Genomic DNA, 21,527 nt, shown 5'->3' on the forward strand with positions numbered 1-21,527 from the left:
TGTAAATGGGATGTTTGCGTTGTATCTTGTGAGACAAAAGAGCAACTAGGCAACAGGAGCAGCGTTGTGTGATGCAAAGGTAGACCAGGCCGTCTCATTTCAGTTCGGCGGTAACGTCTGTGCAGGCTGTGAGTGGAGCGTCCTCCGTGGACCGCCTCCTTCGAAGGCTGCAGCCCGTGGATTGGGAAATTAATCCTTTCATTTTTCCGAGGTCTCGAGCTGCTGCTAACGCTGGACATGATTCCTTTACTTTGTTTTCTTTGTAACATTTCCTTGAATAAAAGTAAATATGAGGCATATAGAGCGATTTAAAACAGGTCACTACCAAGGGAAGCGGAAGTGCTGCCAGACAACTTTCATATTGTATCCTAGCAACAGTCAGCGGCGGTGAGAAGCGCTCTGACATTGAGGTCATGGGCGCAGCCAGCGCAAAAATGCTGTTGGTGGACACAGGCCCTGAAATAGAATACTGATTTTCAGTTTGAGTTTTTATTTGCTTTGTCTGAGTTTAAGGACACAAAGTTTTGGACAGTCGGTCTCACAAAACAAAATGTTTTCTGACATCTTACAGACAAAACAACCAACTGATTAATCCCCACAGGCCGAGAAAGAAATAATGATCCAAGATGTTTCGCTCATGAAAAGGGGGTCCACACACTTTGTCCATACACAGTTTAAAACAGATTAAAAGCTGATTTGTCCTCAAATACAAAAGCACACAGATGTAATAACTTTTTCTTGGTTTTAATTGTTTTTCTTTTCTTTGAATGATTTCTTCTCGTTCACCCTTTCATCTGTAAAACCAGCTCTCCAGCTTTCTGTTGTGTTTCTTTGCTTCAGCCGTTTCAGGTTCCAGTGAGACCGAGTGTTTTTTCTACAGTTTTTTTAATCCTATTTTAATCTTCACTCCAGCAATACTACAGTGAATACTGTGAGGGGGCTGCTAAGCATGCACACTAACAACAAAGACTGTTTTTCCCACTCGCCCTGTTAGACAGAGTGAAACATCTTTGTTCAACTTTTTACACTTTCATCCTGCTATCTGTCTCTGATGAGGTAAATGCGATAACTCCCCCAGTAGATGAGATAACTGAGCAGAGCGAGGAGAAACATAGAGAGACACAGATTGGAAATAAGAGAGAAATAGTTTTGGGAATTTCTTCAAATGAAAAGATTATTAGGACGAGTCTATACGAGAAACAGCTGCGTTAAGTGCTTCTGGACCCGTAAGCTGAGAGATTTCCTCCACCTTGTCCTTCGTTCTCTCTCCCCATAAACGCATTTGAGAAACAGCAGAGCGGCAGAGCAATATCTGCTTCCCAGACGTGAATCAAAAGTAATGGAATTAGTTTTGATGCTTCCGAAATTGTCCGTCAGACGGCAGAAACCTGTGAAGGTGTGAGGAATGCTGGAGCCTGAGATGTAATAATAATGATCGTGTGTGTGCGTGCGCGGACTGCCTCTCTGTACGCAGCTTCAGACAGAGAGTGAATGAATTAGAAAGAGGAAGCGCTGTCGAGCGCCGGCTGCTTTTCTTATTGATCAAAAGCTCCACTTGACACAAGAAAAGAAAAAATATGAAAGAATAACTAACTCTGATCCGCCTTTGAGTGCAAGAGCGCTGCAACTGGTTGCTCTGATGTGTTGATGAGTATTTTATCTCGGGTGATGCTCCACTGAGCCCGAATGGTTTGTCTGAGGAAGCTTTCCTCTCAACTGATGAAATGCTGAGGCCAGAGGTGTGAGGAGGGTTTGTCTCCAGACGCTCGTTTCAAAGTTTAATTGTGAGTCAAGTCCAGGTCCATGTCGTCATCAAGTCAAGTCCAGGTCCATGTCGTCATCAAGTCAAGCCCAGGTCCATGTCGTCATCAAGTCAAGTCCAGGTCCATGTCGTCATCAAGTCAAGTCCAGGTCCATGTCGTCATCAAGTCAAGTCCAGGTCCATGTCGTCATCAAGTCAAGCCCAGGTCCATGTCGTCATCAAGTCAAGTCCAGGTCCATGTCGTCATCAAGTCAAGCCCAGGTCCATGTCGTCATCAAGTCAAGCCCAGGTCCATGTCGTCATCAAGTCAAGTCCAGGTCCATGTCGTCATCAAGTCAAGCCCAGGTCCATGTCGTCATCAAGTCAAGTCCAGGTCCGTGTCGTCATCAAGTCAAGTCCAGGTCCGTGTCGTCATCAAGTCAAGCCCAGGTCCATGTCGTCATCAAGTCAAGTCCATGTCCATGTCGTCATCAAGTCAAGTCCAGGTCCGTGTCGTCATCAAGTCAAGCCCAGGTCCGTGTCGTCATCAAGTCAAGTCCAGGTCCGTGTCGTCATCAAGTCAAGTCCAGGTCCGTGTCGTCATCAAGTCAAGCCCAGGTCCGTGTCGTCATCAAGTCAAGTCCAGGTCCGTGTCGTCATCAAGTCAAGCCCAGGTCCATGTCGTCATCAAGTCAAGTCCATGTCCATGTCGTCATCAAGTCAAGTCCAGGTCCGTGTCGTCATCAAGTCAAGCCCAGGTCCGTGTCGTCATCAAGTCAAGTCCAGGTCCGTGTCGTCATCAAGTCAAGTCCAGGTCCGTGTCGTCATCAAGTCAAGCCCAGGTCCGTGTCGTCATCAAGTCAAGCCCAGGTCCGTGTCGTCATCAAGTCAAGTCCAGGTCCGTGTCGTCATCAAGTCAAGCCCAGGTCCGTGTCGTCATCAAGTCAAGCCCAGGTCCGTGTCGTCATCAAGTCAAGCCCAGGTCCGTGTCGTCATCAAGTCAAGCCCAGGTCCGTGTCGTCATCAAGTCAAGCCCAGGTCCATGTCGTCGTCAAGTGAAGGTTAAACAGTGAGGCTGCTGTTTAATCTATATTTTCCCTTTAATTAGAAGCAGCATGAAAATAAACAGAAACGAAGCGGGGTTAGTTTGTCCCAAAAGCACATCGATTCCTATTCCATTAAAGGGATATGTCACTGATTTTGTATCCCATGTAACTAATGTTGGAGCAGATTGAAAACATCAGAGAGTCCAAAATATGCCGACCTTTCATCCTCAGAAGGGTTTAAACTTTGTATGTTTCTGACAATGTGACCGAAAGCGTCTTTAAAGGCAGGAGGAGCAAATTCTCGCTTGTGGTTTAGGAAACACTTTTGGCCCAGTCGTCTCCTCCTTCTTGGCTCCTCACAATCTGCAGCCTGGTTTTTGGAGAGTCACCTCTTCATACACTGCTTGTTATGATTGTCAGGAGGGTTTACACACCCACTGCCCGAAGGTTGACTCCATGCACCGACCTGCAGGGCTGAAAACTGAAGCCAGCTTGGTAGTGCAAAAAACTGCACTTCCTCAATCGTCCACTTGAGGCTGGTTCTCAAAGTGAGTCGATCCCATCAGGCCACATCTAAAACTCTACAGCAGAAAGAAACACATACTTCTTACAGACTGTCCATGAGGTTTGCTTTAAAGGCCGACCGTCTCCAGCTTGTTCAGTGAATAAAAACATGTTATTTATATATTAGTAATAATTAGCAGGTATCTGTGTCTGCGCTCATCGTACCTAGCTTGGCAGCTCATTCAGTGTCTGTCATACACTGACTTGTTGGTGGCGGCTCGTGCATTAGAGGAGGGGCTGCTTTTTCAGAGACGACGGCAGGTTGTAGTGACGCAGAGGCACGTTCGCCTGAGTTTGAGTTTTACATCGTTCATCTTCCGCTAGCCCTCCCACCGGAGATGTGGTGGAGCAAGACACAAGTTCACGACAGTTCACAAGTTAGCTTCTTTAGTCTAATAAATGAACAACTCTGGTAAGCAATCTCCAAGATTCTGATCTTATTCTGTATGAATCATGACGGTTAACTAGCTAATTCAGCTGCAAGTGAATCATCCACGGGCACAGACTGTAAGCGTTGGTAACACGGTGCCGCCCTCATGGCACCATGTTCACTTCTGGTTCCAGTAAGGAACCAAAAATGGCCGAAATGCCAAATAAGAGGCTCGGAAACAGTTTACAAACCAGTTGGTGATGTCGTGTAGGCTACGTCCTACAAACGTCAAAATGAGACAACACAGGCGGAGGGCGGAGTCCCAGTGGATGCCTTTAATTTAGACTCTTCCTGCCTGGTAACTCTTTGTCTGTTAAACCTTTGCCCTCAGTCAGCATCACAGGATTCCTGTTAGAGATTTGAATCCCTCCAACCGCTCCTCATGACATCCTGAGAGTCATTTTCCTTTGACTTTAGAAGCTTCTTTGGTACCAGCAGTTTTTCAGGAAGTATTTCGTGGCTGCAGAAAAACTTCTTTGAGCTAAATTGCACTAAAGTTACAGTTTGTTCATCGTCAGTCTTAATGGGCTTCCTCAGGGGTCTTTTCAAAGTCTGATGATGGATTCTTGTGATTTCACTTTTTTTTTTCCATCAGTGGTGAACGGAGCAAATCAGGCCAACGCTGCAACAACCACCCACAGTCAGACTGCCAGGCTGCAGCTCTTACAGGGTGAAAGGCATGAAATGTTCACCTATACGCCGAGTGAGCCTTGAAAGCACTGCATAAAGAGCCTCTTCTCTCTCTTCTTTCCCCCGGTCAACTTATTCTCTGAGACTTTCTCCCTCTTTTTCTTTGACAGTGTCTCCCTCTCTTCCTTCTTGGCCGTCCTCCTCCTCTCTTTCCTCCCGTGCTCCTGTCGTCCTGTTTTGCCCTCACGTCTCCGGTCACGGCTCCTTTTTTTTTTATTCTTCCTCGACAACCTGCCATCTCTGCACTTGACTTTGCCGTCCCATTACTGATACGACCTCAGTCCATTTTCAGCCTCGACACTCTGATGGCGGCCGCGCTGCACCTCTGAGTCGTGCAGGGATAAAACAGAAATCTGTCTTCTTCTGCCGGGGAAGTTCTCTCTTTGACCTATCAGGGAATGAGGCGCGTTAGTATCCGGGGTTGTATCTGTGATAGTTAAGCCCTCTGTGGGTGACTGAACATGAAGAGGAGACACTTAAATCTACACTGAGGCCCACACACACACACACACACACACACACACACACACACACACACTACAGTGGTTAGAAGGGAATGACTATCATTAAATCCAATTTAGATTCTCCACTTTCTATTTTCCGACTGCGCAGCTACATCGGGTACATGGGAGGACCTTTTTGTAAAGTCAAATCCCCCAGATGACTGCATAATTGTAATGGGAGCCTGGAGCGGCCTGTTGTTAGAGAAGAATGACGACGAATGAGACCTGAAGAGGAAGAGGGAGGCGAGGAGAGACGGGGTATGAAGAGGAGGGACAAAGGATGAACAGGGTTAATATAAAACAGAGCCTTCCTTCTCCTTTTGTTCTGCAACACTTTCTATAGAGTCAAACAAAGAGCACGTGAGGCTGTGTCCGTACAGTGGGGAGAGACGCCTCTCAGGAGCCCATTAAATGTCTTGCTAACTTGCTAACCTTTCTATAGTTGAGGGCATTTAGCAGATAAAAGCAAGAACAGAAGATTACTCAGTCTGTCAAATTGTACTTCCTGTACTTTATAATGGTCTGAGAGGATTACGAGGATTGTTCAGAGCTTTAACTATAAGCAGTAACTCGTTATAAACGCTCTTCTTTGTAGTTTCCTGCTGATTTTTTCTATAAGTTCAAACAGATTGAAAGTTATTCTCTGAAAAAGCTCCGTTTTATCGTTTTATTGACCCTCACAACGAGATTGTTTCAAACTAATATGAGAAAAACATGTTAGTGTCGATGTTCTGAGTTAACTCTCAGCTCGAGACAGACGTTGAGTTACAAACTCGCTGACACAAGCTGACGTGGAGCTTTAGAGATGGCAACGTTTGTTTTTCTGATCGAATGAAAAACTTGTCGACCAAATGTGATCAAACATGAGCTGTTACTGTCAGCATGTATAGTAGCTGTAATAAGTTTAAACAGTGGATCACGTTACAGTCATATGTGCTGTTAACATTTGCAGCGCTGCAGAGAATGAGCACCATCCTCTGTAATTACCTACGGAAGCCCTGAGCGGACATGCAGACATACATTTTATTTACTCCGTTTTTCCGTGATTTCTGGTCGCGACCTCTTATCATGAGAAGACAAGCTTTGTTATCTCGAGATAACGAGAAAACGACCAGAAATAACTCGTCATCACAGGTAAACAGAGTAAAAAAAAACGTATGGATGAATGTCCGCTCAGGGCTTCCGTAGTTACCCTGCTTTCAGGCCAGTTCTACAGCCTGCAACGTGACTATTTTGGTTCAACCGCGCGGCACATATCAGTGTTGTCTGTGGAATAAACCCAGTACACTACCTGTCCAGCACCAAACCGCAGACTGAGACAGTAAGCAACCACCTGGTGAACACATCTCAGCATGCAGCAGCCGGACAGACTCAGATTCCTGTCAGGAGTTGGTGGAGACAAAAATAAAGCTGAGAGATGAGTGAGTGTTGGACTCGGGTGTAGAAGGTGACCAGAAACACGGCTACAAGTACATTATTACATTATTAGCAGTAGTACATTATTGTTAAATTAACTATAAAAGTATAAAAAGTGATAATATGTCAAAGCCGGTTTTACATCTTGTTTCTGTTGCCCCCTTGTGGCCAAAAAAAATCTGTTAGTGTAGGTTTAACCAAACTGAAATTAGAGCGGGTTCACACCAACTTTGTTTAGTCCGACTGAACTCTGGACCGTTTGTCCCCTCGGTGCGGCTCGTTTCGGTGGTGTGAACACCGGAGTGCGGACCAAACAACCGATACGAGTGACCAAACAAAAACGCTTGTGGAAACACACGAGAACACGGAGGTGTTCAAAGTGTTCAGTGAAAAACTAAAGGAGAGAGGAACTGATCGATCTGTGGAACGGTGTCGGTTAAAGTAAAAAACTCAACAACAAAACATTAAAGTCTGCGATCATGCTGAGTGAGATCGATCAGTGTGATCGATCAGTGTGATCGATCAGTGTGCTCTCTCTTACTTTGTTTACTTCAGGGAGTTTTCTCACGTGGAAATTCTCATCAATCAGAGAGCAGTTTCCCCGCGCATATGAACATTTGGTCCGCTGGTAAAAGCTGTCGTGTGAACACAAACCAAACTCGAGGCTAAATGTGACTTTGGGACAATTTGGTGTTTGATTCAAACAAACAGACTTACGGTGTGAATGTGCCTTTTAAAGGTCCTTTCAGGAAATTTCAAGGCAACAGTAAAACTCTCTCACAATCTGATAAAAGCTCTGTAACATTTTAATATTTATAATTTCACAAATCAGTTTGAGTAAAAGCTTCACTCTCTGCCTCATCTATTTATATACCAATTAACAGAACAGTAGGAGGGACTTGTTTGAGTCCGTTACATAACAAACAAACGAGCCTCTGTTGCTCTCAGAATATTTGTACAGTATCTTCTGTTTCGGGTCTCTTTGGGACTGTAGCAGAAAATCCTGCAGTAAAATGTAATTTCTTTTTAATTTTCATTTAACAGCTTTCTTAAATTAATTCCCTGTTTAAAATGGGTTAGATATCCCAGAGTCCTGCGCTCATTAATTCAGTGGGAATGGATCAGCCAGAGGAGCCGCTGACTTTAAGATAACTTCATTAAAATGAGTTTTAATGAAGAGTTTAACTGTCCCACCGAGTTTTACATCATGTTTTACAACCAGTGCTAAGAATGAGGGAAAATACTCCGTATCATTATAAAACAATAATTTACCAATGATCACAGGACGCTGCGAGAGTTATGATTCAGAGCTCCTGCTGGTCTATACATTTATTTCATGTCAGTGTGACTGCTGCAGCCAGTCAGCAGTAAAATCATATCAGTGTCACACTTTCATGTTTCACAGAGGTGAGTAACACAGGTAAACAGCCTGATGGGATCTTATTCAGGTGACAAGCTCAAACGGAGGTTTGTGCAGTTTGCCAAAAAAGATGCAGCCAGGTTACAGCGGCCGACCCCTGACCTTCAGCGTTTTATTTTTACATCCCACTTTTTCTGAAATCAAGCTAATCTGACACGGACGGACACAGAATGAGTTTTATTTTATTCCTTTAAATGCAGACGGTCTTGTTTGCATTTAAAGCCCTCATCCAGGTTAAATCCAGAGTTTAACCTTGTGAACATCTCCATGTGGTGTTCTTCATGCGCTGCAAGACACATCAGGGACAACATCAGCATCATCTCCATGGCTGGGCCTGTCTGCTGTTAACCTGCAGCGTACCATGGACAGGCTGAACAACACGTGTTCTGATTGGCAGGTTTGAGACATCACAAACCTAAGGAGCCAATCCCGTTATTGGACGGGGTGACGCTATGCATATCATTATGTGTAACCTATGGCAACCACTTTGGCAATGCACGAGCCAGCTGTAACCGTCATCGTAACTGTTGACTCACTACTGACTGCTAACGTTAACGTTACTACTGCTGATTACTACATTTCAAGCTGCTAAGTTTCAACAAGTCGCCACTAAACGACGGCAGACACGTGTTTTGTTTTTGTGACAGAGGGGACGGGTGGAAATTTGCATAGTGGGCGGGGCCTATGCAGATTCAGGAATTTTGAATGAGGGAGAAGGAGGAGATGCTTTTATATATTTATTATTTCAAGCAGAGCATTTTATGTGTAAAATAATGTGTCTTAAAACACGACTGGAGCTGCTCTTCAAACACAAAAGTCTCTCCTGCTGTTTGTGGCTTTGTGCAAAAGTTCATTCAGTCTCGTGTTCAGTCGACACTGAAGTAATTCATGTTTTAAGACCGTGATGGAAAAATTAGTTCTGAAACCGAGAAGAAAAATCAGCTGTTTGAAATCTGCAGTGTGATTACCTCCAAAAATCAAACACTAATAAGTTTTACTGAGTGCTTTATCCATCCTGTGTGTGCATCAACTTTTCCGTTCCACTGAAACTTGTACTATAACTGTAATATATTTAGTTTGCTCTGCGGGCAGCAGCTTCACACAACGTTATAAAAGTGGTTTTTGATCCCGACACACAGGATAAGTCTGGGTTTTATAGCTGACACACTCATGTTCATTCATTTATCCAACCTGTTTAAACCCCACTTTACTACTGCACGCCGCTCAGAGGGATTTAACCTGCAATGAGTCAAACTGGGCCCATAATGAGAAAAGCAACCGCCTCGGATCGTATATCCTGATGGATTCAGATCAGACTTTTACCTTTTCAATTAGCTATCAGCAGCTGCTCCGACTTAATAGCACTTTTATCTAACCCGCTGGAAGGTCGAGCCCGCTGAATGAGTGTCGTGAGTTAATAGCTAACATTTGGTACTTGGGTTTTAAGTGTGTGTGTGTGTGTGTGTGTGTGTGTGTGTGTGTGTGTGTGTGTGTGTGTGTGTGTGTGTGAGAAAAAGATAGGGAGTGTGCGTGTGTGAGAAAAAGATAGGGAGTGTGCGTGCATGTGTCAAAGGAGGATGAGTAATGTCGTCTGGAGGGCGAATTTCCTGTGTGTGTGTGTGTGTGTGTGTGTGTGTGTGTGATGATGTAGGTTGAAGGACAGTGATTTTGCTACGCAGACACAATCTATGATTGGGGTCGATTTCAACATCACCTTTAATAAGTTAGTAAAATGTGTCTTTTGTGAACGTGAACGTGAACGTGAACGTGAACGTGTAAACGACCTTTAACCCTCCGTCGTGTCTTAATGAAGAAAAACCCTCAGAATGTTTGTGTCTCACCGTTCGTACCCAACCACGCAGCGTATTTACTCAACACTCCATCCTCACATCCATTCATGTTCACTTATATTAATGAGTACATCTGGAGCACTTCGGCCTTCAACCAGGAGCGTCCATTCATAATGGATATATAATAGGTTCATGCACACACAGATACACTGATTCAGCCCACACATGAGCATTCTACTCATCACATGGACAGAATGCTTAGCAAACAAGAGGTGGACTGTGGATGACTCCCTCAACGACATATACAAATGTTGGAGCAAAGACAGCGTACAGACAAAGACTGTTGTAGGAACATGCGGTTAAGCTTATAACAAGTTCAGCAACTAAAACGACTTAACTCGGTTTAGGACACGTTTGGTTTGATGGTTTGGTTTGATGGTTTTGGTCCAAATGAGAACTCCTGTGAGGAACTTTGGGGATCCCTTTGGACAAAGTGGCTCCTCTAATTTCTTTGCTGACCTTGTCCTGAACATGTGTGAGTCCTATCTCACCATACCGCCTTTAATGGCTGACATACAACTCACTGAAGACATTTTAAACAAAGGTTCTGTTGGCAGTGTGCCTGATGGTCTTGTTTGCTCTGTAGCTCCTTTATGGGCATCAGTATTTATTTCAGTCTGTTTCATAACCAGTTAAAAACTCCTCGAGGTGGATTCTTACATGTGAGTCACATCATGTGAGGAACCTGAGGATGCTGCATCTTTATAACTAAGTGATGATTTTTGGTTTCATATGGGACATGACCATCGACCTCCATCCACACCTCCACCTCCTCCCTGCCTCGTCTATCTCGCCCTTTATGTTACCGACCTGAGTTCCTCCTTTGCTTCCATTATAACTAACAAGGCCACCAGAGGTCGGTAACGAAGATCCATCCATCCATTATCTATAGCGCTTATCCTGTTCAGGATCGCTGGACAGGGCTGGAGCCCAGCTGTCATTGGGCGCGAGGCGACGTACACCCTGGACTAATCGCCCGTCAATCACAGGGCTGACACACAGACATAGACAACCTTTAAATATGGGTCGTAGTAAACTGCTTGCACGGACAAACTGGACTTTTACCTTCTGAGCGCGGCGTTTGTCCGCTCTCTGGTTCTGGTGGTAGATCCGGCTGAAGTTAGAGACGATGACGGGCACGGGCAGAGCGATCACCAGCACACCGCTCAGCGAGCAGATGGAGCCGAAGATCTTCCCCGCAATCGTCTTTGGCACCATGTCTCCGTACCTGGGAAATGAGACGGATGAGAACAGGTGAAACAGACACATGGATCAGGACACGACGTACGTTTCAATCCGTCTGTGTTTATACCAGGTTTCAATATGTGCACAAAAAAAGAGCGACGGGGAAATGCTAAAACAGTATATTGCAAAAAAGTCTGCAGTTTGATGAAGCAGAAAGTAAGAAAAGAAGAGTTCTTATTTAATTCACACTGACACTGTAGCGACCCAAAGGTCCAAACAACAAGAAGAGCAGCTGTAACTGCTCCTACGTAACTTCAGCTGTGTGTCACAGCATGAATGGTGCTGTATCAGATTTATAATCTGGGACATCCCCTGATATTTATAAACCTCAAGACTCGTGTTGTTTTCTTTGAATGGAGTTCAAAGAAAAACGTGCATATTCCATGAAGCCAAACTTTCAGACATTCACCTAAAACAGATTTTTAATACTCGCTCCACATTAGCACAGAACAACCACGGCTGAATGTTTCTTTGTCTTCATGTCGTTTTGGGTTTTGCCGACCTCGGATCCCATCGGCTAGTCTGACGAGGATACAGCCTCTGAACAACGGTGAACATGTCGGGCGTGTAGCCAGCGGTTAGCGATAAACGACTTCCAGTCAAGACTTCCTTTCCCGCGTGCTGCGCTGTTTACAGAAAAAGAACCCGTTTTTCTTGTGATTGACTTTAATTAACAGCTCGTACGTTTGCCGAAATTTCAACATCATGATGCAGATTTATAAAAAGTAGAGATGAAGCTTTGTCAGGTCTGTCGTCAACAGGACAAGAAAACTTTGAAAATGCTCGTTTGTTGAACGGAGGTCGATTCGAGGAAGTCGGGAAATCAGAACGCTGAACGGCTTCGACAAGGGGATTTATCTCGAGTTGAATTTTAGATCTAGAGCAGATGGTTAGCTGTTAGCTGTTAGCATGCAGACGTCTGTTATAGAGATTAATAAGAAGGTCAATCATCGTCAGATGATGCTGATGGGAGCCAGGGTGTCGTCACCGCACATTACGGGCTGTTCTTCCTGCAGACGTCGCAGCCCGCCTTGGCCCGTTTGAGGGCAGCGCTGAGGTCAGAGTTCAAAATAATGTTAAAGTCTGTAAAACCAAAACAATGAACGAAAGCCGCTCTGTAGAGCTGAGAGGAACACAGCAGTCATAAATAATTCTGTTGTTTTGGTTCTTCATACAAATATTAATTAGAGCAGCTGTTACGTCTCTACAGAGGGTGAATCGTAAATGAACAGTGTGAGTGAGAAATATCTGTACGCTTTCTTTGTTCCCCGCTTTAACTCCTGTTGTTCTCCGCTTCCTTCAGGCTTTGGATAATTGGATTAAACAGGTGAATGGCTGCTGTCACAGGTGGACAGAGGGGGGAGAGATAGCGCCGCTGCTATCTCTACAGCTCAGACGGGGCATAACAAAGCCATGCCAGCGGGATCCAGGGCCAGGAAGAAGCCAGGGTTGACCTGATGGTCGGAGCTGTGGAGGTAAGACGGCGTGTAGTGGAACAAATTGATTCAGAAACAAAGACTTCTGGGATGAGCTCGTAAGCGGGTGAGAAAAGACACAGAAGCCGTCTCCTGGAGAAGCTGCTGACGTGTTTAAGTGACAGGAAACGATGTTGGCAGGGACGCGATCGGGACTATAACCACAGAAAACAACCACATTCTGCGTGACGGACTCGACCAGCTGATCTCCTCGAGGACCACTTTAAAAAACAAATGGAGAACGGGTTCTGATCCTCAAATTTTACTAAAACACTTGCATTTGTCAAAAGACCCTTCTTTCCCTCCTGCCATGGCCGCGTGGCCCCTTGACTCCTCTGAGTTTCCTCTCCACTGCGTTCTCGACACAGTGAGACTCTTGACAGGTAAAGCCCCATGCACTGTCGACCACTGCGCCTCTCGAGGGTCGCTCTGTGCCGAGTCGTGGGTGGGTGACGCTTTTCCACTTCTATGATTGTTGTTTTTTTGGCCCCGAGCTCCCACACTCTGTGCTGAAGAGCGCCGTAATCGCCAGCCTTACCTCCTGCTTACTACCCACCGCCTGAAGAGCGGAGGGATTATCACAAACGCAGCCGTCTGCTGTGCCTGAGCAAACATGAGCGAGCAGGAAGGACGTCGTGTCGCTCCAATCCTTTTAGAAAATTACACTTTTTCTTTTTTACATCTTCAGAGAGTAAATGTTGATGCAGACTGAAATCAAAGACACAAATCAAGCACAGCGTTAGTTCAGGCAGGCCACGACGTCAAGCTCTGTATAAACTGTCAACGGCGAGCCAAGCCAATCCTCAATCAGCTGATGGCCCAGCTGACTTCCCCTTCGCCTTCTACTGGAAACTTACATTCAAGCGCTTTATTTAAACAGCTCTCGCCCAGCTTCCTCTGCTGGCCGATTCGCAGCCCACCTCCACCTGAGCTCCTCCTCTCATGCTGTGTCCGAAATGAATCATTGTCGTTCATGCTGTTCTGTTCGGGCGTCTTTGCTGCTGCGCTCCCTGCCATAGCCGTTCATAATGGCTCATGAAGGGCAGGAAGGTGTGGCTTCCTGCATCGGGCTGGAGCCGAACAGAACCATACCGCCAAATATAATTGCTTATATATTGCTTCATCTGAGCGTCGAGTTTGTTTCTTCTTCTTTGGATTTTCACTTCTTGTTGAAGTTGTATCTGTAGTCATCCATCTTTTCTTTGTTTGTTCAGCCATAGTAGATTACTGTTTACTCGCAACACTTGCAGAGAGCGGAAAAGCAGCCGCTTAGCTCCGCCTACCCTCTCTGGCAGACCAACCACTGCTGGCTGATGGAAAACGCGTCACTAACTGGGCGTCGCCACAGACACCCAGCCCATAATAATACTATATACTGCAGATGCAAAGGCTTTCATCAGCGGGCCACAGGCTCAGTCACCATGTGTTACCTCATTCAGAGAGAGACAGAGACTTACAGACATTTATTTACATGAACATCTTCCAGATGATCATTTCAACTAGCATTTTACTATGCTAGCAACAGTTATCCTGCCCGCTTGTGTCCGTCTTGGTATGAAGTCAAAGACTCACTGTTTAAAAATGTACAAAGAATTTCCAATAATAAATCTTCCACTGTTGTGATTGTTGCGTAACGTGCTCTGGACGGAGAGCTGGACAGTCTTAGCGGGGGGCTTAGCAAACTTCCAATTACGTTGGATCTCAGAGTTATTTCTCATGTTTGCAGTAAAAGAAAAATACATTCCTCCTCTCACACCAAACTCAATCTCAGACTCATTCTTCTTTTCCTGAGTCAGAATGTTTCTGATGTGTGCTTCACAGGAGGCCGAGAGTAAGAAGGATGATTAAGGAGCGATGGAGATTTGACCACAGGGCGTGTTGTTCTCGTCCTCCAGGCTGCCGCACAATCAGACGAACGATTTCACAGTTTGCTCCGCTCTCTGTCTGTCAGCTGATGAGAGATGACATTCTCCTCGCTGCGTCTCTCACTGCTTTGTTGTATTTGACACCTTGTTCCAGATATGATGTGTTCAACGTCGTCACGACAGCGGTGCACTGTGGGATATTCAAACTGTGCTCTTTGCAGTCAGTGTCGTATTTAAAGGAGATTGTTAAATGATGAATTGTTAGAAATGATTGCTTTCATGTTGGAACAAAAAGAAAAGCTTGACCTCTCTCTGCTTTCGGAGCCTCTCTTCATTCACAGTGTTGAGCCGGCTGTGACAAACCACTTTCACCCATTAGACATTTAAATGAACCTTTTAATCAAAAGGTCGGCGAACACAGAGCAGACTGTGTTCTTTGCCATTAAATCGTTTTAATAATGATCTGCCCTTAACTTGTGTCCAGATAATTACTGACCATTTTATTTAATCATTCTGACGTGGAAACCTCATCAGCCCCAAAGCTTTGCACCATTTGTTATAAAAACTCTTTTTAAGGCTGCGTTCAGGCTGACTTTATCTTTTATGTTTATTTAAATGAAGAAGCTCTGACACAGCAGCGACGGCACAACATGCAACAAGATGGTGCATCTGCTAATCGAGTACATGCGAGCACATGTTCCAGGAGGATTACTGACGAAATGTTTTCCTCTGTTATAAATGTCTCAGCTGTATCCGATCTGCTCATCCTCATGGACTCTGCTACGAATGCCGACCACTGCTACTAACACTACGACAACTTCTAGAAGTGCATGAAACCCCTTCACAATCATCCATCCATCATATACACCTCTTATCCTGTTCAGGGTCGTGGGGGGTCGTGGGGGCCACCAGCCAATCACAGGGCTGACACCGAGACAGACAACCTTTAATGCTCTCATTCACAACTAATTTAGCAACTTAGAGTCACATTGAACCTAACGAGCATGTCTTTGGACTGTGGGAGGAAGTACCCGGAGGGAACCCCTGCACGCACGGGGAGAACATGCAGACTCCTCACAGGAAGCTCCGCCCACAACAACAGAACATGTGACAGCAGCCCTGAACGGTCCCCAAAGAGAACAGGGAGAACATGCAGACTCTACACAGAGAGGCCTCGTATGTCCGGGATTGGAACCGTGAACTTTGAGGCTATGAGGAAACAGTGCTGACCACTGCACCACCGTGCCCCTTATTATCAGTTAACAGTAAAAACTGTTCACCTAAAATAATATAAAATAAATATAATAAATGACGAGAGAAAAATGTGTGTAGGAGTGACTTTAATGGCGCATTCACACCTGAAGTCTGTTTTGCCTCGAGTTTGGACCAAAAGCGGACCAAAAGTTTAGATGCGCGGGGAAACTGCTCTCTGATTGGTCAGAATTTCCACGTGGGAAAACTTCCTGAAGTAAACAAAGTGAGAGAGCACACTGATCGATCACACTGATCGAGCACACTGATCGATCACACTCAGCATGATCGCAGACTTTAATGTTTTGTTGTTGAGTTTTTTACTTTAACCGACACCGTTCCACAGATCGATCAGTTCCTCTCTCCTTTAGTTTTTCACTTTGAACACCTCCGTGTTCTCGTGCGTTTCCACAAGCGTTTTTGTTTGGTCGCTCATATTTCTTTTTCCTCATTGCTCCCCCACGTCTGTCCTCTGCTCATCTCGCTGCAAATGTCAGCACCTGTAAACTACAATGCACAGTTTAATGTTTGTTTCCTGTATTTGGTCCTTCTTTAAGTCCGTTTACATTCTCACCAGAATCAAACCGGACCGTGGTTCGCTTGGAAGCGGACTGAGACATGTCTTTTCTAGCGGACCATGGCCCGGTTGTTTGGTCCGCATTCCAGCGTTTCACACCACCTAAACGAACCGCACCGAGGGGACAAACAATCAGATTAAAGTAAGTTGGTGTGAACCCGCCCTAAAAGTACACCAAAGAGTTGCAATTATCCAAAACAAATATTGATCAGTGCTTCGCATTAACATGATGACGAACAGTTCAGTTAAAAATAGGATTAATTTATAACCATTGTTCTGTAAACACGTCATCTTTGACCTTTAAGATTAGAGTCGCACCGTTTAAGATTTAACATCATTCTGTTAACAGGAGAAACACACAGCAGAGTGAAACTCTTAAAACTCTGACGCCTCCTTCCTTGTGTCAAAATTGTCATATTCTGGTTTCGTACATAACGTGGATCGTCCCGGGGAGCTGGGATAACGATGGTTTCATAGAAGCAGCAACTGATGGCATCAACATGAAGTCTGTGGTGCCCAAACACACACCTGGAGTTCCTCAGCTGCCCCATTACTAAAATGTGAATTCTTTCACTGATGTGTCGCGCCCGTCACGACTGTACTGGATGTTGTATGCTTCATTTGCAAGTTGTGCTAAGCAAGGCCACTCGTCGCAACCCCGATATGTCCTTTAATTAGTCGCATTCTGTTGTGCTGTGTGTTTCTGATAATCCCATGTGTGTTTTCTGCATAAACACATTGTCATCAGTTTCACACAGCGGTGGGAAGCTGCAGTATGAAATGTCAAGAGTTAAAAGTTTCCTCTCATTCCTATAATTGTAAGTAATTAGGGAGTCAGCGAGAGCCGCAGTCAGACACGTCAATATTTGTGTATGAATAATGCAAAACGCTGCAGGTCTCCCAGATAAGCAAATCTGGTGACAGGACTTCAGCTGTTAACCTCTGAGAGTCTGTGTAATGATACACCGCGGCCAACGGGCCTCTGCGGCGAGTAACGTAAACAGTGTGGAGGAAAAGCCTGAAAGAGTGGTTAAAGATTCAACAAGGCATGAAACGCAGCGGTGGGGCTGCTCCTGCAGTAAATGGTCTTCCACGAGCATTCATTACTCCGCTCTTTCCATCTGCCACAGTTTTAAACTGAAACCTAAGTGGGTGGAAAAATCAATTGTGAGGGAATTTATTCAGTCATGTGTTTTATCCTTCCCAATCTCCTGCTTGTTTTGCTCTTCATTAAAAGAAGCTCTGTTTTTGCCTCCACGACACGTGAACAGTGTGCTCCTGATAGATCTGTGATGGGCATCTGACAAAACCCGATTGGATCGGACGCGCCGCATCCAAAACGGCGCTATGACATCAAAGCAATCAATCTGGCTGAGGGATTTCTGTTGAAGCGAGACAAAATTGAAAGCAGCAGAGTCACACCGAGTCGAACCTTGTTACCGCTGCGATCAGGAACATTAGAACGTGTTATCACAGAGCAGCTAAAGGACACACTGGTTTTTAATCACACGGGGCAGGTGCTGCTCCTGTGTGACAGCTGTTAGCGGCTCACACTGTGATTCGTCTTTTTCAATCATTTCTTCAAGATTGATCACCTGTATGATGGTACCTGAAAGTGCTGAGGAAACCTATAAATGATCAGAGTTTCTCGTCATGTAAGTCATCAATCAACACACACACACACACAAAACCACACAAGCAACTAGAGCTCAAAACATAACAGGACAAACTTCCTGCTCCTTGAACATTTTGTAGACTGTGTAAAGTTTATATTTGAGCAGAGTGTTACAGAGTTTATTTTACGGTATATTTTCATGAATGTTTGTCAGTCATGTGTTTCTTCAGGAAGGACACGTTGCCCCCGTCGTAGGAGCCACAAGGATGGATTTTAGGTTTAAACTCCCTCTGAAAGATTCCACCTGAAACTTTGAAGCATGAATTTACTGCAGTGCAAAGTGTCACGCTGACTCCTAACGGGAAGCAGGGGCGTTTCTAGACCCCCTGGGGGCCCTAGGCAAGAAGGACCATGGGGCCCCCCAGAAACTTCAACAAAGCACCTTGAGGAAGAAAAAAGAAAAGAGCACAATGTATTTGGTTGGCTTGCGTAAAGTAAAGTAAAGAACTGTGCATGCTACACAAACACAGCATTTGCGATCTGTATGGAATAATTAATGAACATCCATTTACAGTAACTACTTTAATGCTTCATGTTAACATTTTATTTAATGTAACATTTAGGCTATAGCAGAAAATGTATGGATAGATAGGATAGGATATACTTTATTTATCCCCGAAGGGAAATTCAGTTGTCCAGCAGCTCACATTTAAAAAACATAATTCCAAATACAAATTGGCACCAGTTTAGACAGACTAAACTGACAGCAGAATTGATGCTGGTATCAGTTTTAATATTTGACAACAAATGCTTTATTCTGGGAGAAAATATCATTGGCATTGGCAGCAAAGGACTAACTTATTGTGTGGCTATGAATGTGTTTAGAAGAAAATGGCTGAATTCACTTTACACGGAATCTGCGGAGTGTCTGCTTTCTTATGCGACGCTGTTTCATTGTGTAGCATAATGCTACGTTAGCCACCAAACGGCCAATCGGTTGACGAAATTCTGCGATATGAATTTTGATATTTGGTAATTCATTTAGTTAGTGTTTGGAGTATGGCTTATATATTCTTGTAGCCCAGGTTCTGCTGTTTAATTTGATGTGCAGCATGGCTATATTTTTTTGTGATCAGTGTTCGTATGAAGCTTATCTGTTACAAATGTTTTGATTTGCACCCAATTGGGGGCCCCTCCGGCTCAAGAGGCTAATGTGCAGTAAACTTATTTGGTGCCTGGTGGATGATGTTTGGGATAAAGTGGCAGGCTGGCTGGCAGCACTACTTTTTTATAATGTAACACACATAGCTTCCACATTCCCACTTACCACTGTCACGTTTTTTCTTTTCATCCTCTCCTTGTTTTTTTTTTCGTTTCGTGTGCCCAGAGTGATATGTTCGCTTCATTTTGTTTGTTTGTGTTTGACCGGCACCGCACGTCGATGCCGGCTAGTAAGGGGGCCCCATTAGGGAGATTCCCGATGTGTCATTGCAGTGTCTACGGGGGTTTCAAGTTGTGTCGCTGATATGGAGCGATATCAGCCGTCTGTCGGGGCCCCCTACTAGCAACTAGCCAGTGACAACTCTGAAAGGGCCCTGTGTGGGGCATTTCCGATGCGTTGTCGTTGCAGCGTCTAAAGCAGTTCCATTATTTTGTCATTGACGTCAGCCGTCCCTCGGGGCCCCTTTCAGCTCGGGGCCCCCTTCAGCTCGGGGCCCTAGGCAATTGCCTGGGTTGCCTGTTCCGTTGCGGCGCCTCTGACGGGAAGCAACACAACAAGCTAACATCAGTCTGTCTTAGTCGCTCTGTGCGTTAGCTAGCGGGCTAAGCGACGTGTCCCATGTTGAAAAAATGCTCACAATATTTTTTTGTTAACATTTCGTTGCTGACAGAAAAATCACGCAAGCAACTGCAATAAACAATCTCATGAACTCTGTGACATCACCTGTATCTGGACACACTCCGACCCTGATAGTTTGCTCTCTTCATTATGTTAGGAAGACAAGTTGTTTAGTGTAAACAACAGCTTTACAAGCAGCAAATAACTGAAACTGGACTTTTGTTGCCGAGCAACCCAAACATCCTCCTGCAGTGTCTCCAGGTGACCACAGATCAGCTGTTTTTTATCGTGTACATTTATCTGTTTGTTTCATTTTATCACCAACCAGTGCTGTGTTAACCAGTTATCACCTACCTCTGCTGTGATGTTAATTAACCGTATTCTGAGCACCTGGCTGAGGCGGAGTGATACACACAGTGAACAGTCCCAGTGACGTTGCTCTCTGTAGCTGTGTCTCAGTTCAGGGGCTGCATCCTCAGAAGGAGGCGGTCTACAGAGGATTCACCAATCAGCCTGAGTGCACCCCTCAAGCTGAACTGAAGTGAGACGGTCGGTCAACGGAAGATTTCCTGTTTGAGCCACCAAACGCCACTCCTGTCGCCCAGCAACAGTTAGTTTGTGGGCTAACTAGCTAGCATAACTAACATCATGTAACTTAAACTATTATTATAAAGATAATTTGTTTCAAGGGCCCTTTCGTTTTTGTAACCATGTGTAACGCTAGCTATTCGAATGAGTTGAAACCAAAAACGTTTACATTTTAAAGTGTATTCCTCGGCCGTTTAAGAGTCCGCCATCTCGTTTGAATTGGCACGCTATGAATCTTGGGATATGTTGGGCTGCGAAAGGAAGCACCCGATGGATCCTTCGTCGCCTAAGGAAAGGTGGAGGAGCCTTACATTGGGACAGCCTTTGACTCGCCGCTGTGACCTTCGAAGGACGCAGCCCCTGAACTGGGACACAGTTTATGTCACCACTCATGGAAGGCCTCTTATCCAATCAGATCACCTGGTTAGAAATAACTGTTGTAAAATTGAAATTAGGCTTTTTGCATTAGTTGGTTTTCACCAATTACCCACAACCCCCTCTGTTGTTTTCCTTTTTTTCTTTCAGCATGTTATGAAACTGGCTCCGCCCACAATATGTGACAATCCTGAAAAGAAATCTGTGTCGTGACTGACAGCGGGGGGTCATCGGCAGACTGCCTCAGGCCTGTTCAGCTCTGTGGTTCTAAAGCTGCGACAGATGAATCCAGAAATCACAAACAGTTTGTGACTGTTTTGGTCTAAAAAAACTTTAGAACAACATCAACAGATATCAGTGAAATAAGAGAGAAAGGAAAGCAGCCCAGCAGGTGGTGGGATTGGAGATCGGCGTCACTGCTGGTTCCCTTCAGACTGATGCTGCTGGATGCTAATGCTACAGCAGAAGGGGGTCCCATAACTGATTTAAAGGACTACTGAAGCCTTTTGAGGCTTTAGCACAAATAAATAAATTACACAAAGATGCTGGCAGGAGAGCAGAGCGTCTCAGGAAGACGTCTGAAAAAGGGAAGTTGAAGAAAACAGGGACAGACAGGAGAGTGAAAGCTTCCAATTTTTACAATCAGATTACTGAAGTTCACTTCACCTCACCTGCTGGCTGCAGAACAAGACTTTAAAGGAGGATTGTGAAGGTCAAAAACTTTTATTTCATCTTCACTTTGTACCAACTTTGAGTTCATTACTCCTCAACAAGATGCCATTACACTCGTAAATAGTGGAATGCCTCCGGTGTCCATCTGCTGCAATGGATTTGAGGCTGACAAACGAAATGATGGATTTATTGCTTTGAGTCAGCGGGGATTCTGCAGATTCATGGACTGTTTTTCAGACGGCTTCCTGAACGAAGAGAGCCAGTTTAGTTCTCACAGCAGAGGACGTTTGGACTCAGATCAATTTGTTATAATATATAGATCTGAAAAAGCTTCTAGAATTAATTCATCAAAGTAACAAACACA

General features: G+C 44.8%; 1 protein-coding gene across 2 annotated transcripts in view; it reads right to left on the reverse strand.

Annotated features, from left to right (window-relative positions):
• The window catches only part of LOC138606102 (A-type voltage-gated potassium channel KCND3-like), a 98,919-nt gene that overhangs the window by 12,305 nt on the left and 65,087 nt on the right, over positions 1 to 21,527 (reverse strand). For both annotated transcript variants that reach the window (XM_069678561.1, XM_069678562.1), the window contains exon 2: positions 10,726 to 10,888. In XM_069678561.1, coding sequence (XP_069534662.1) covers positions 10,726 to 10,888 — 163 coding nt within the window. The remainder of the gene's footprint in view (positions 1 to 10,725; positions 10,889 to 21,527) is intronic.

Source organism: Semicossyphus pulcher, unplaced genomic scaffold (assembly GCF_022749685.1).
Source record: "Semicossyphus pulcher isolate SPU_LCO1_2020_fin unplaced genomic scaffold, fSemPul1.0.p SCAF_3, whole genome shotgun sequence".
Taxonomy (NCBI): Eukaryota; Metazoa; Chordata; class Actinopteri; order Labriformes; family Labridae; genus Semicossyphus; species Semicossyphus pulcher.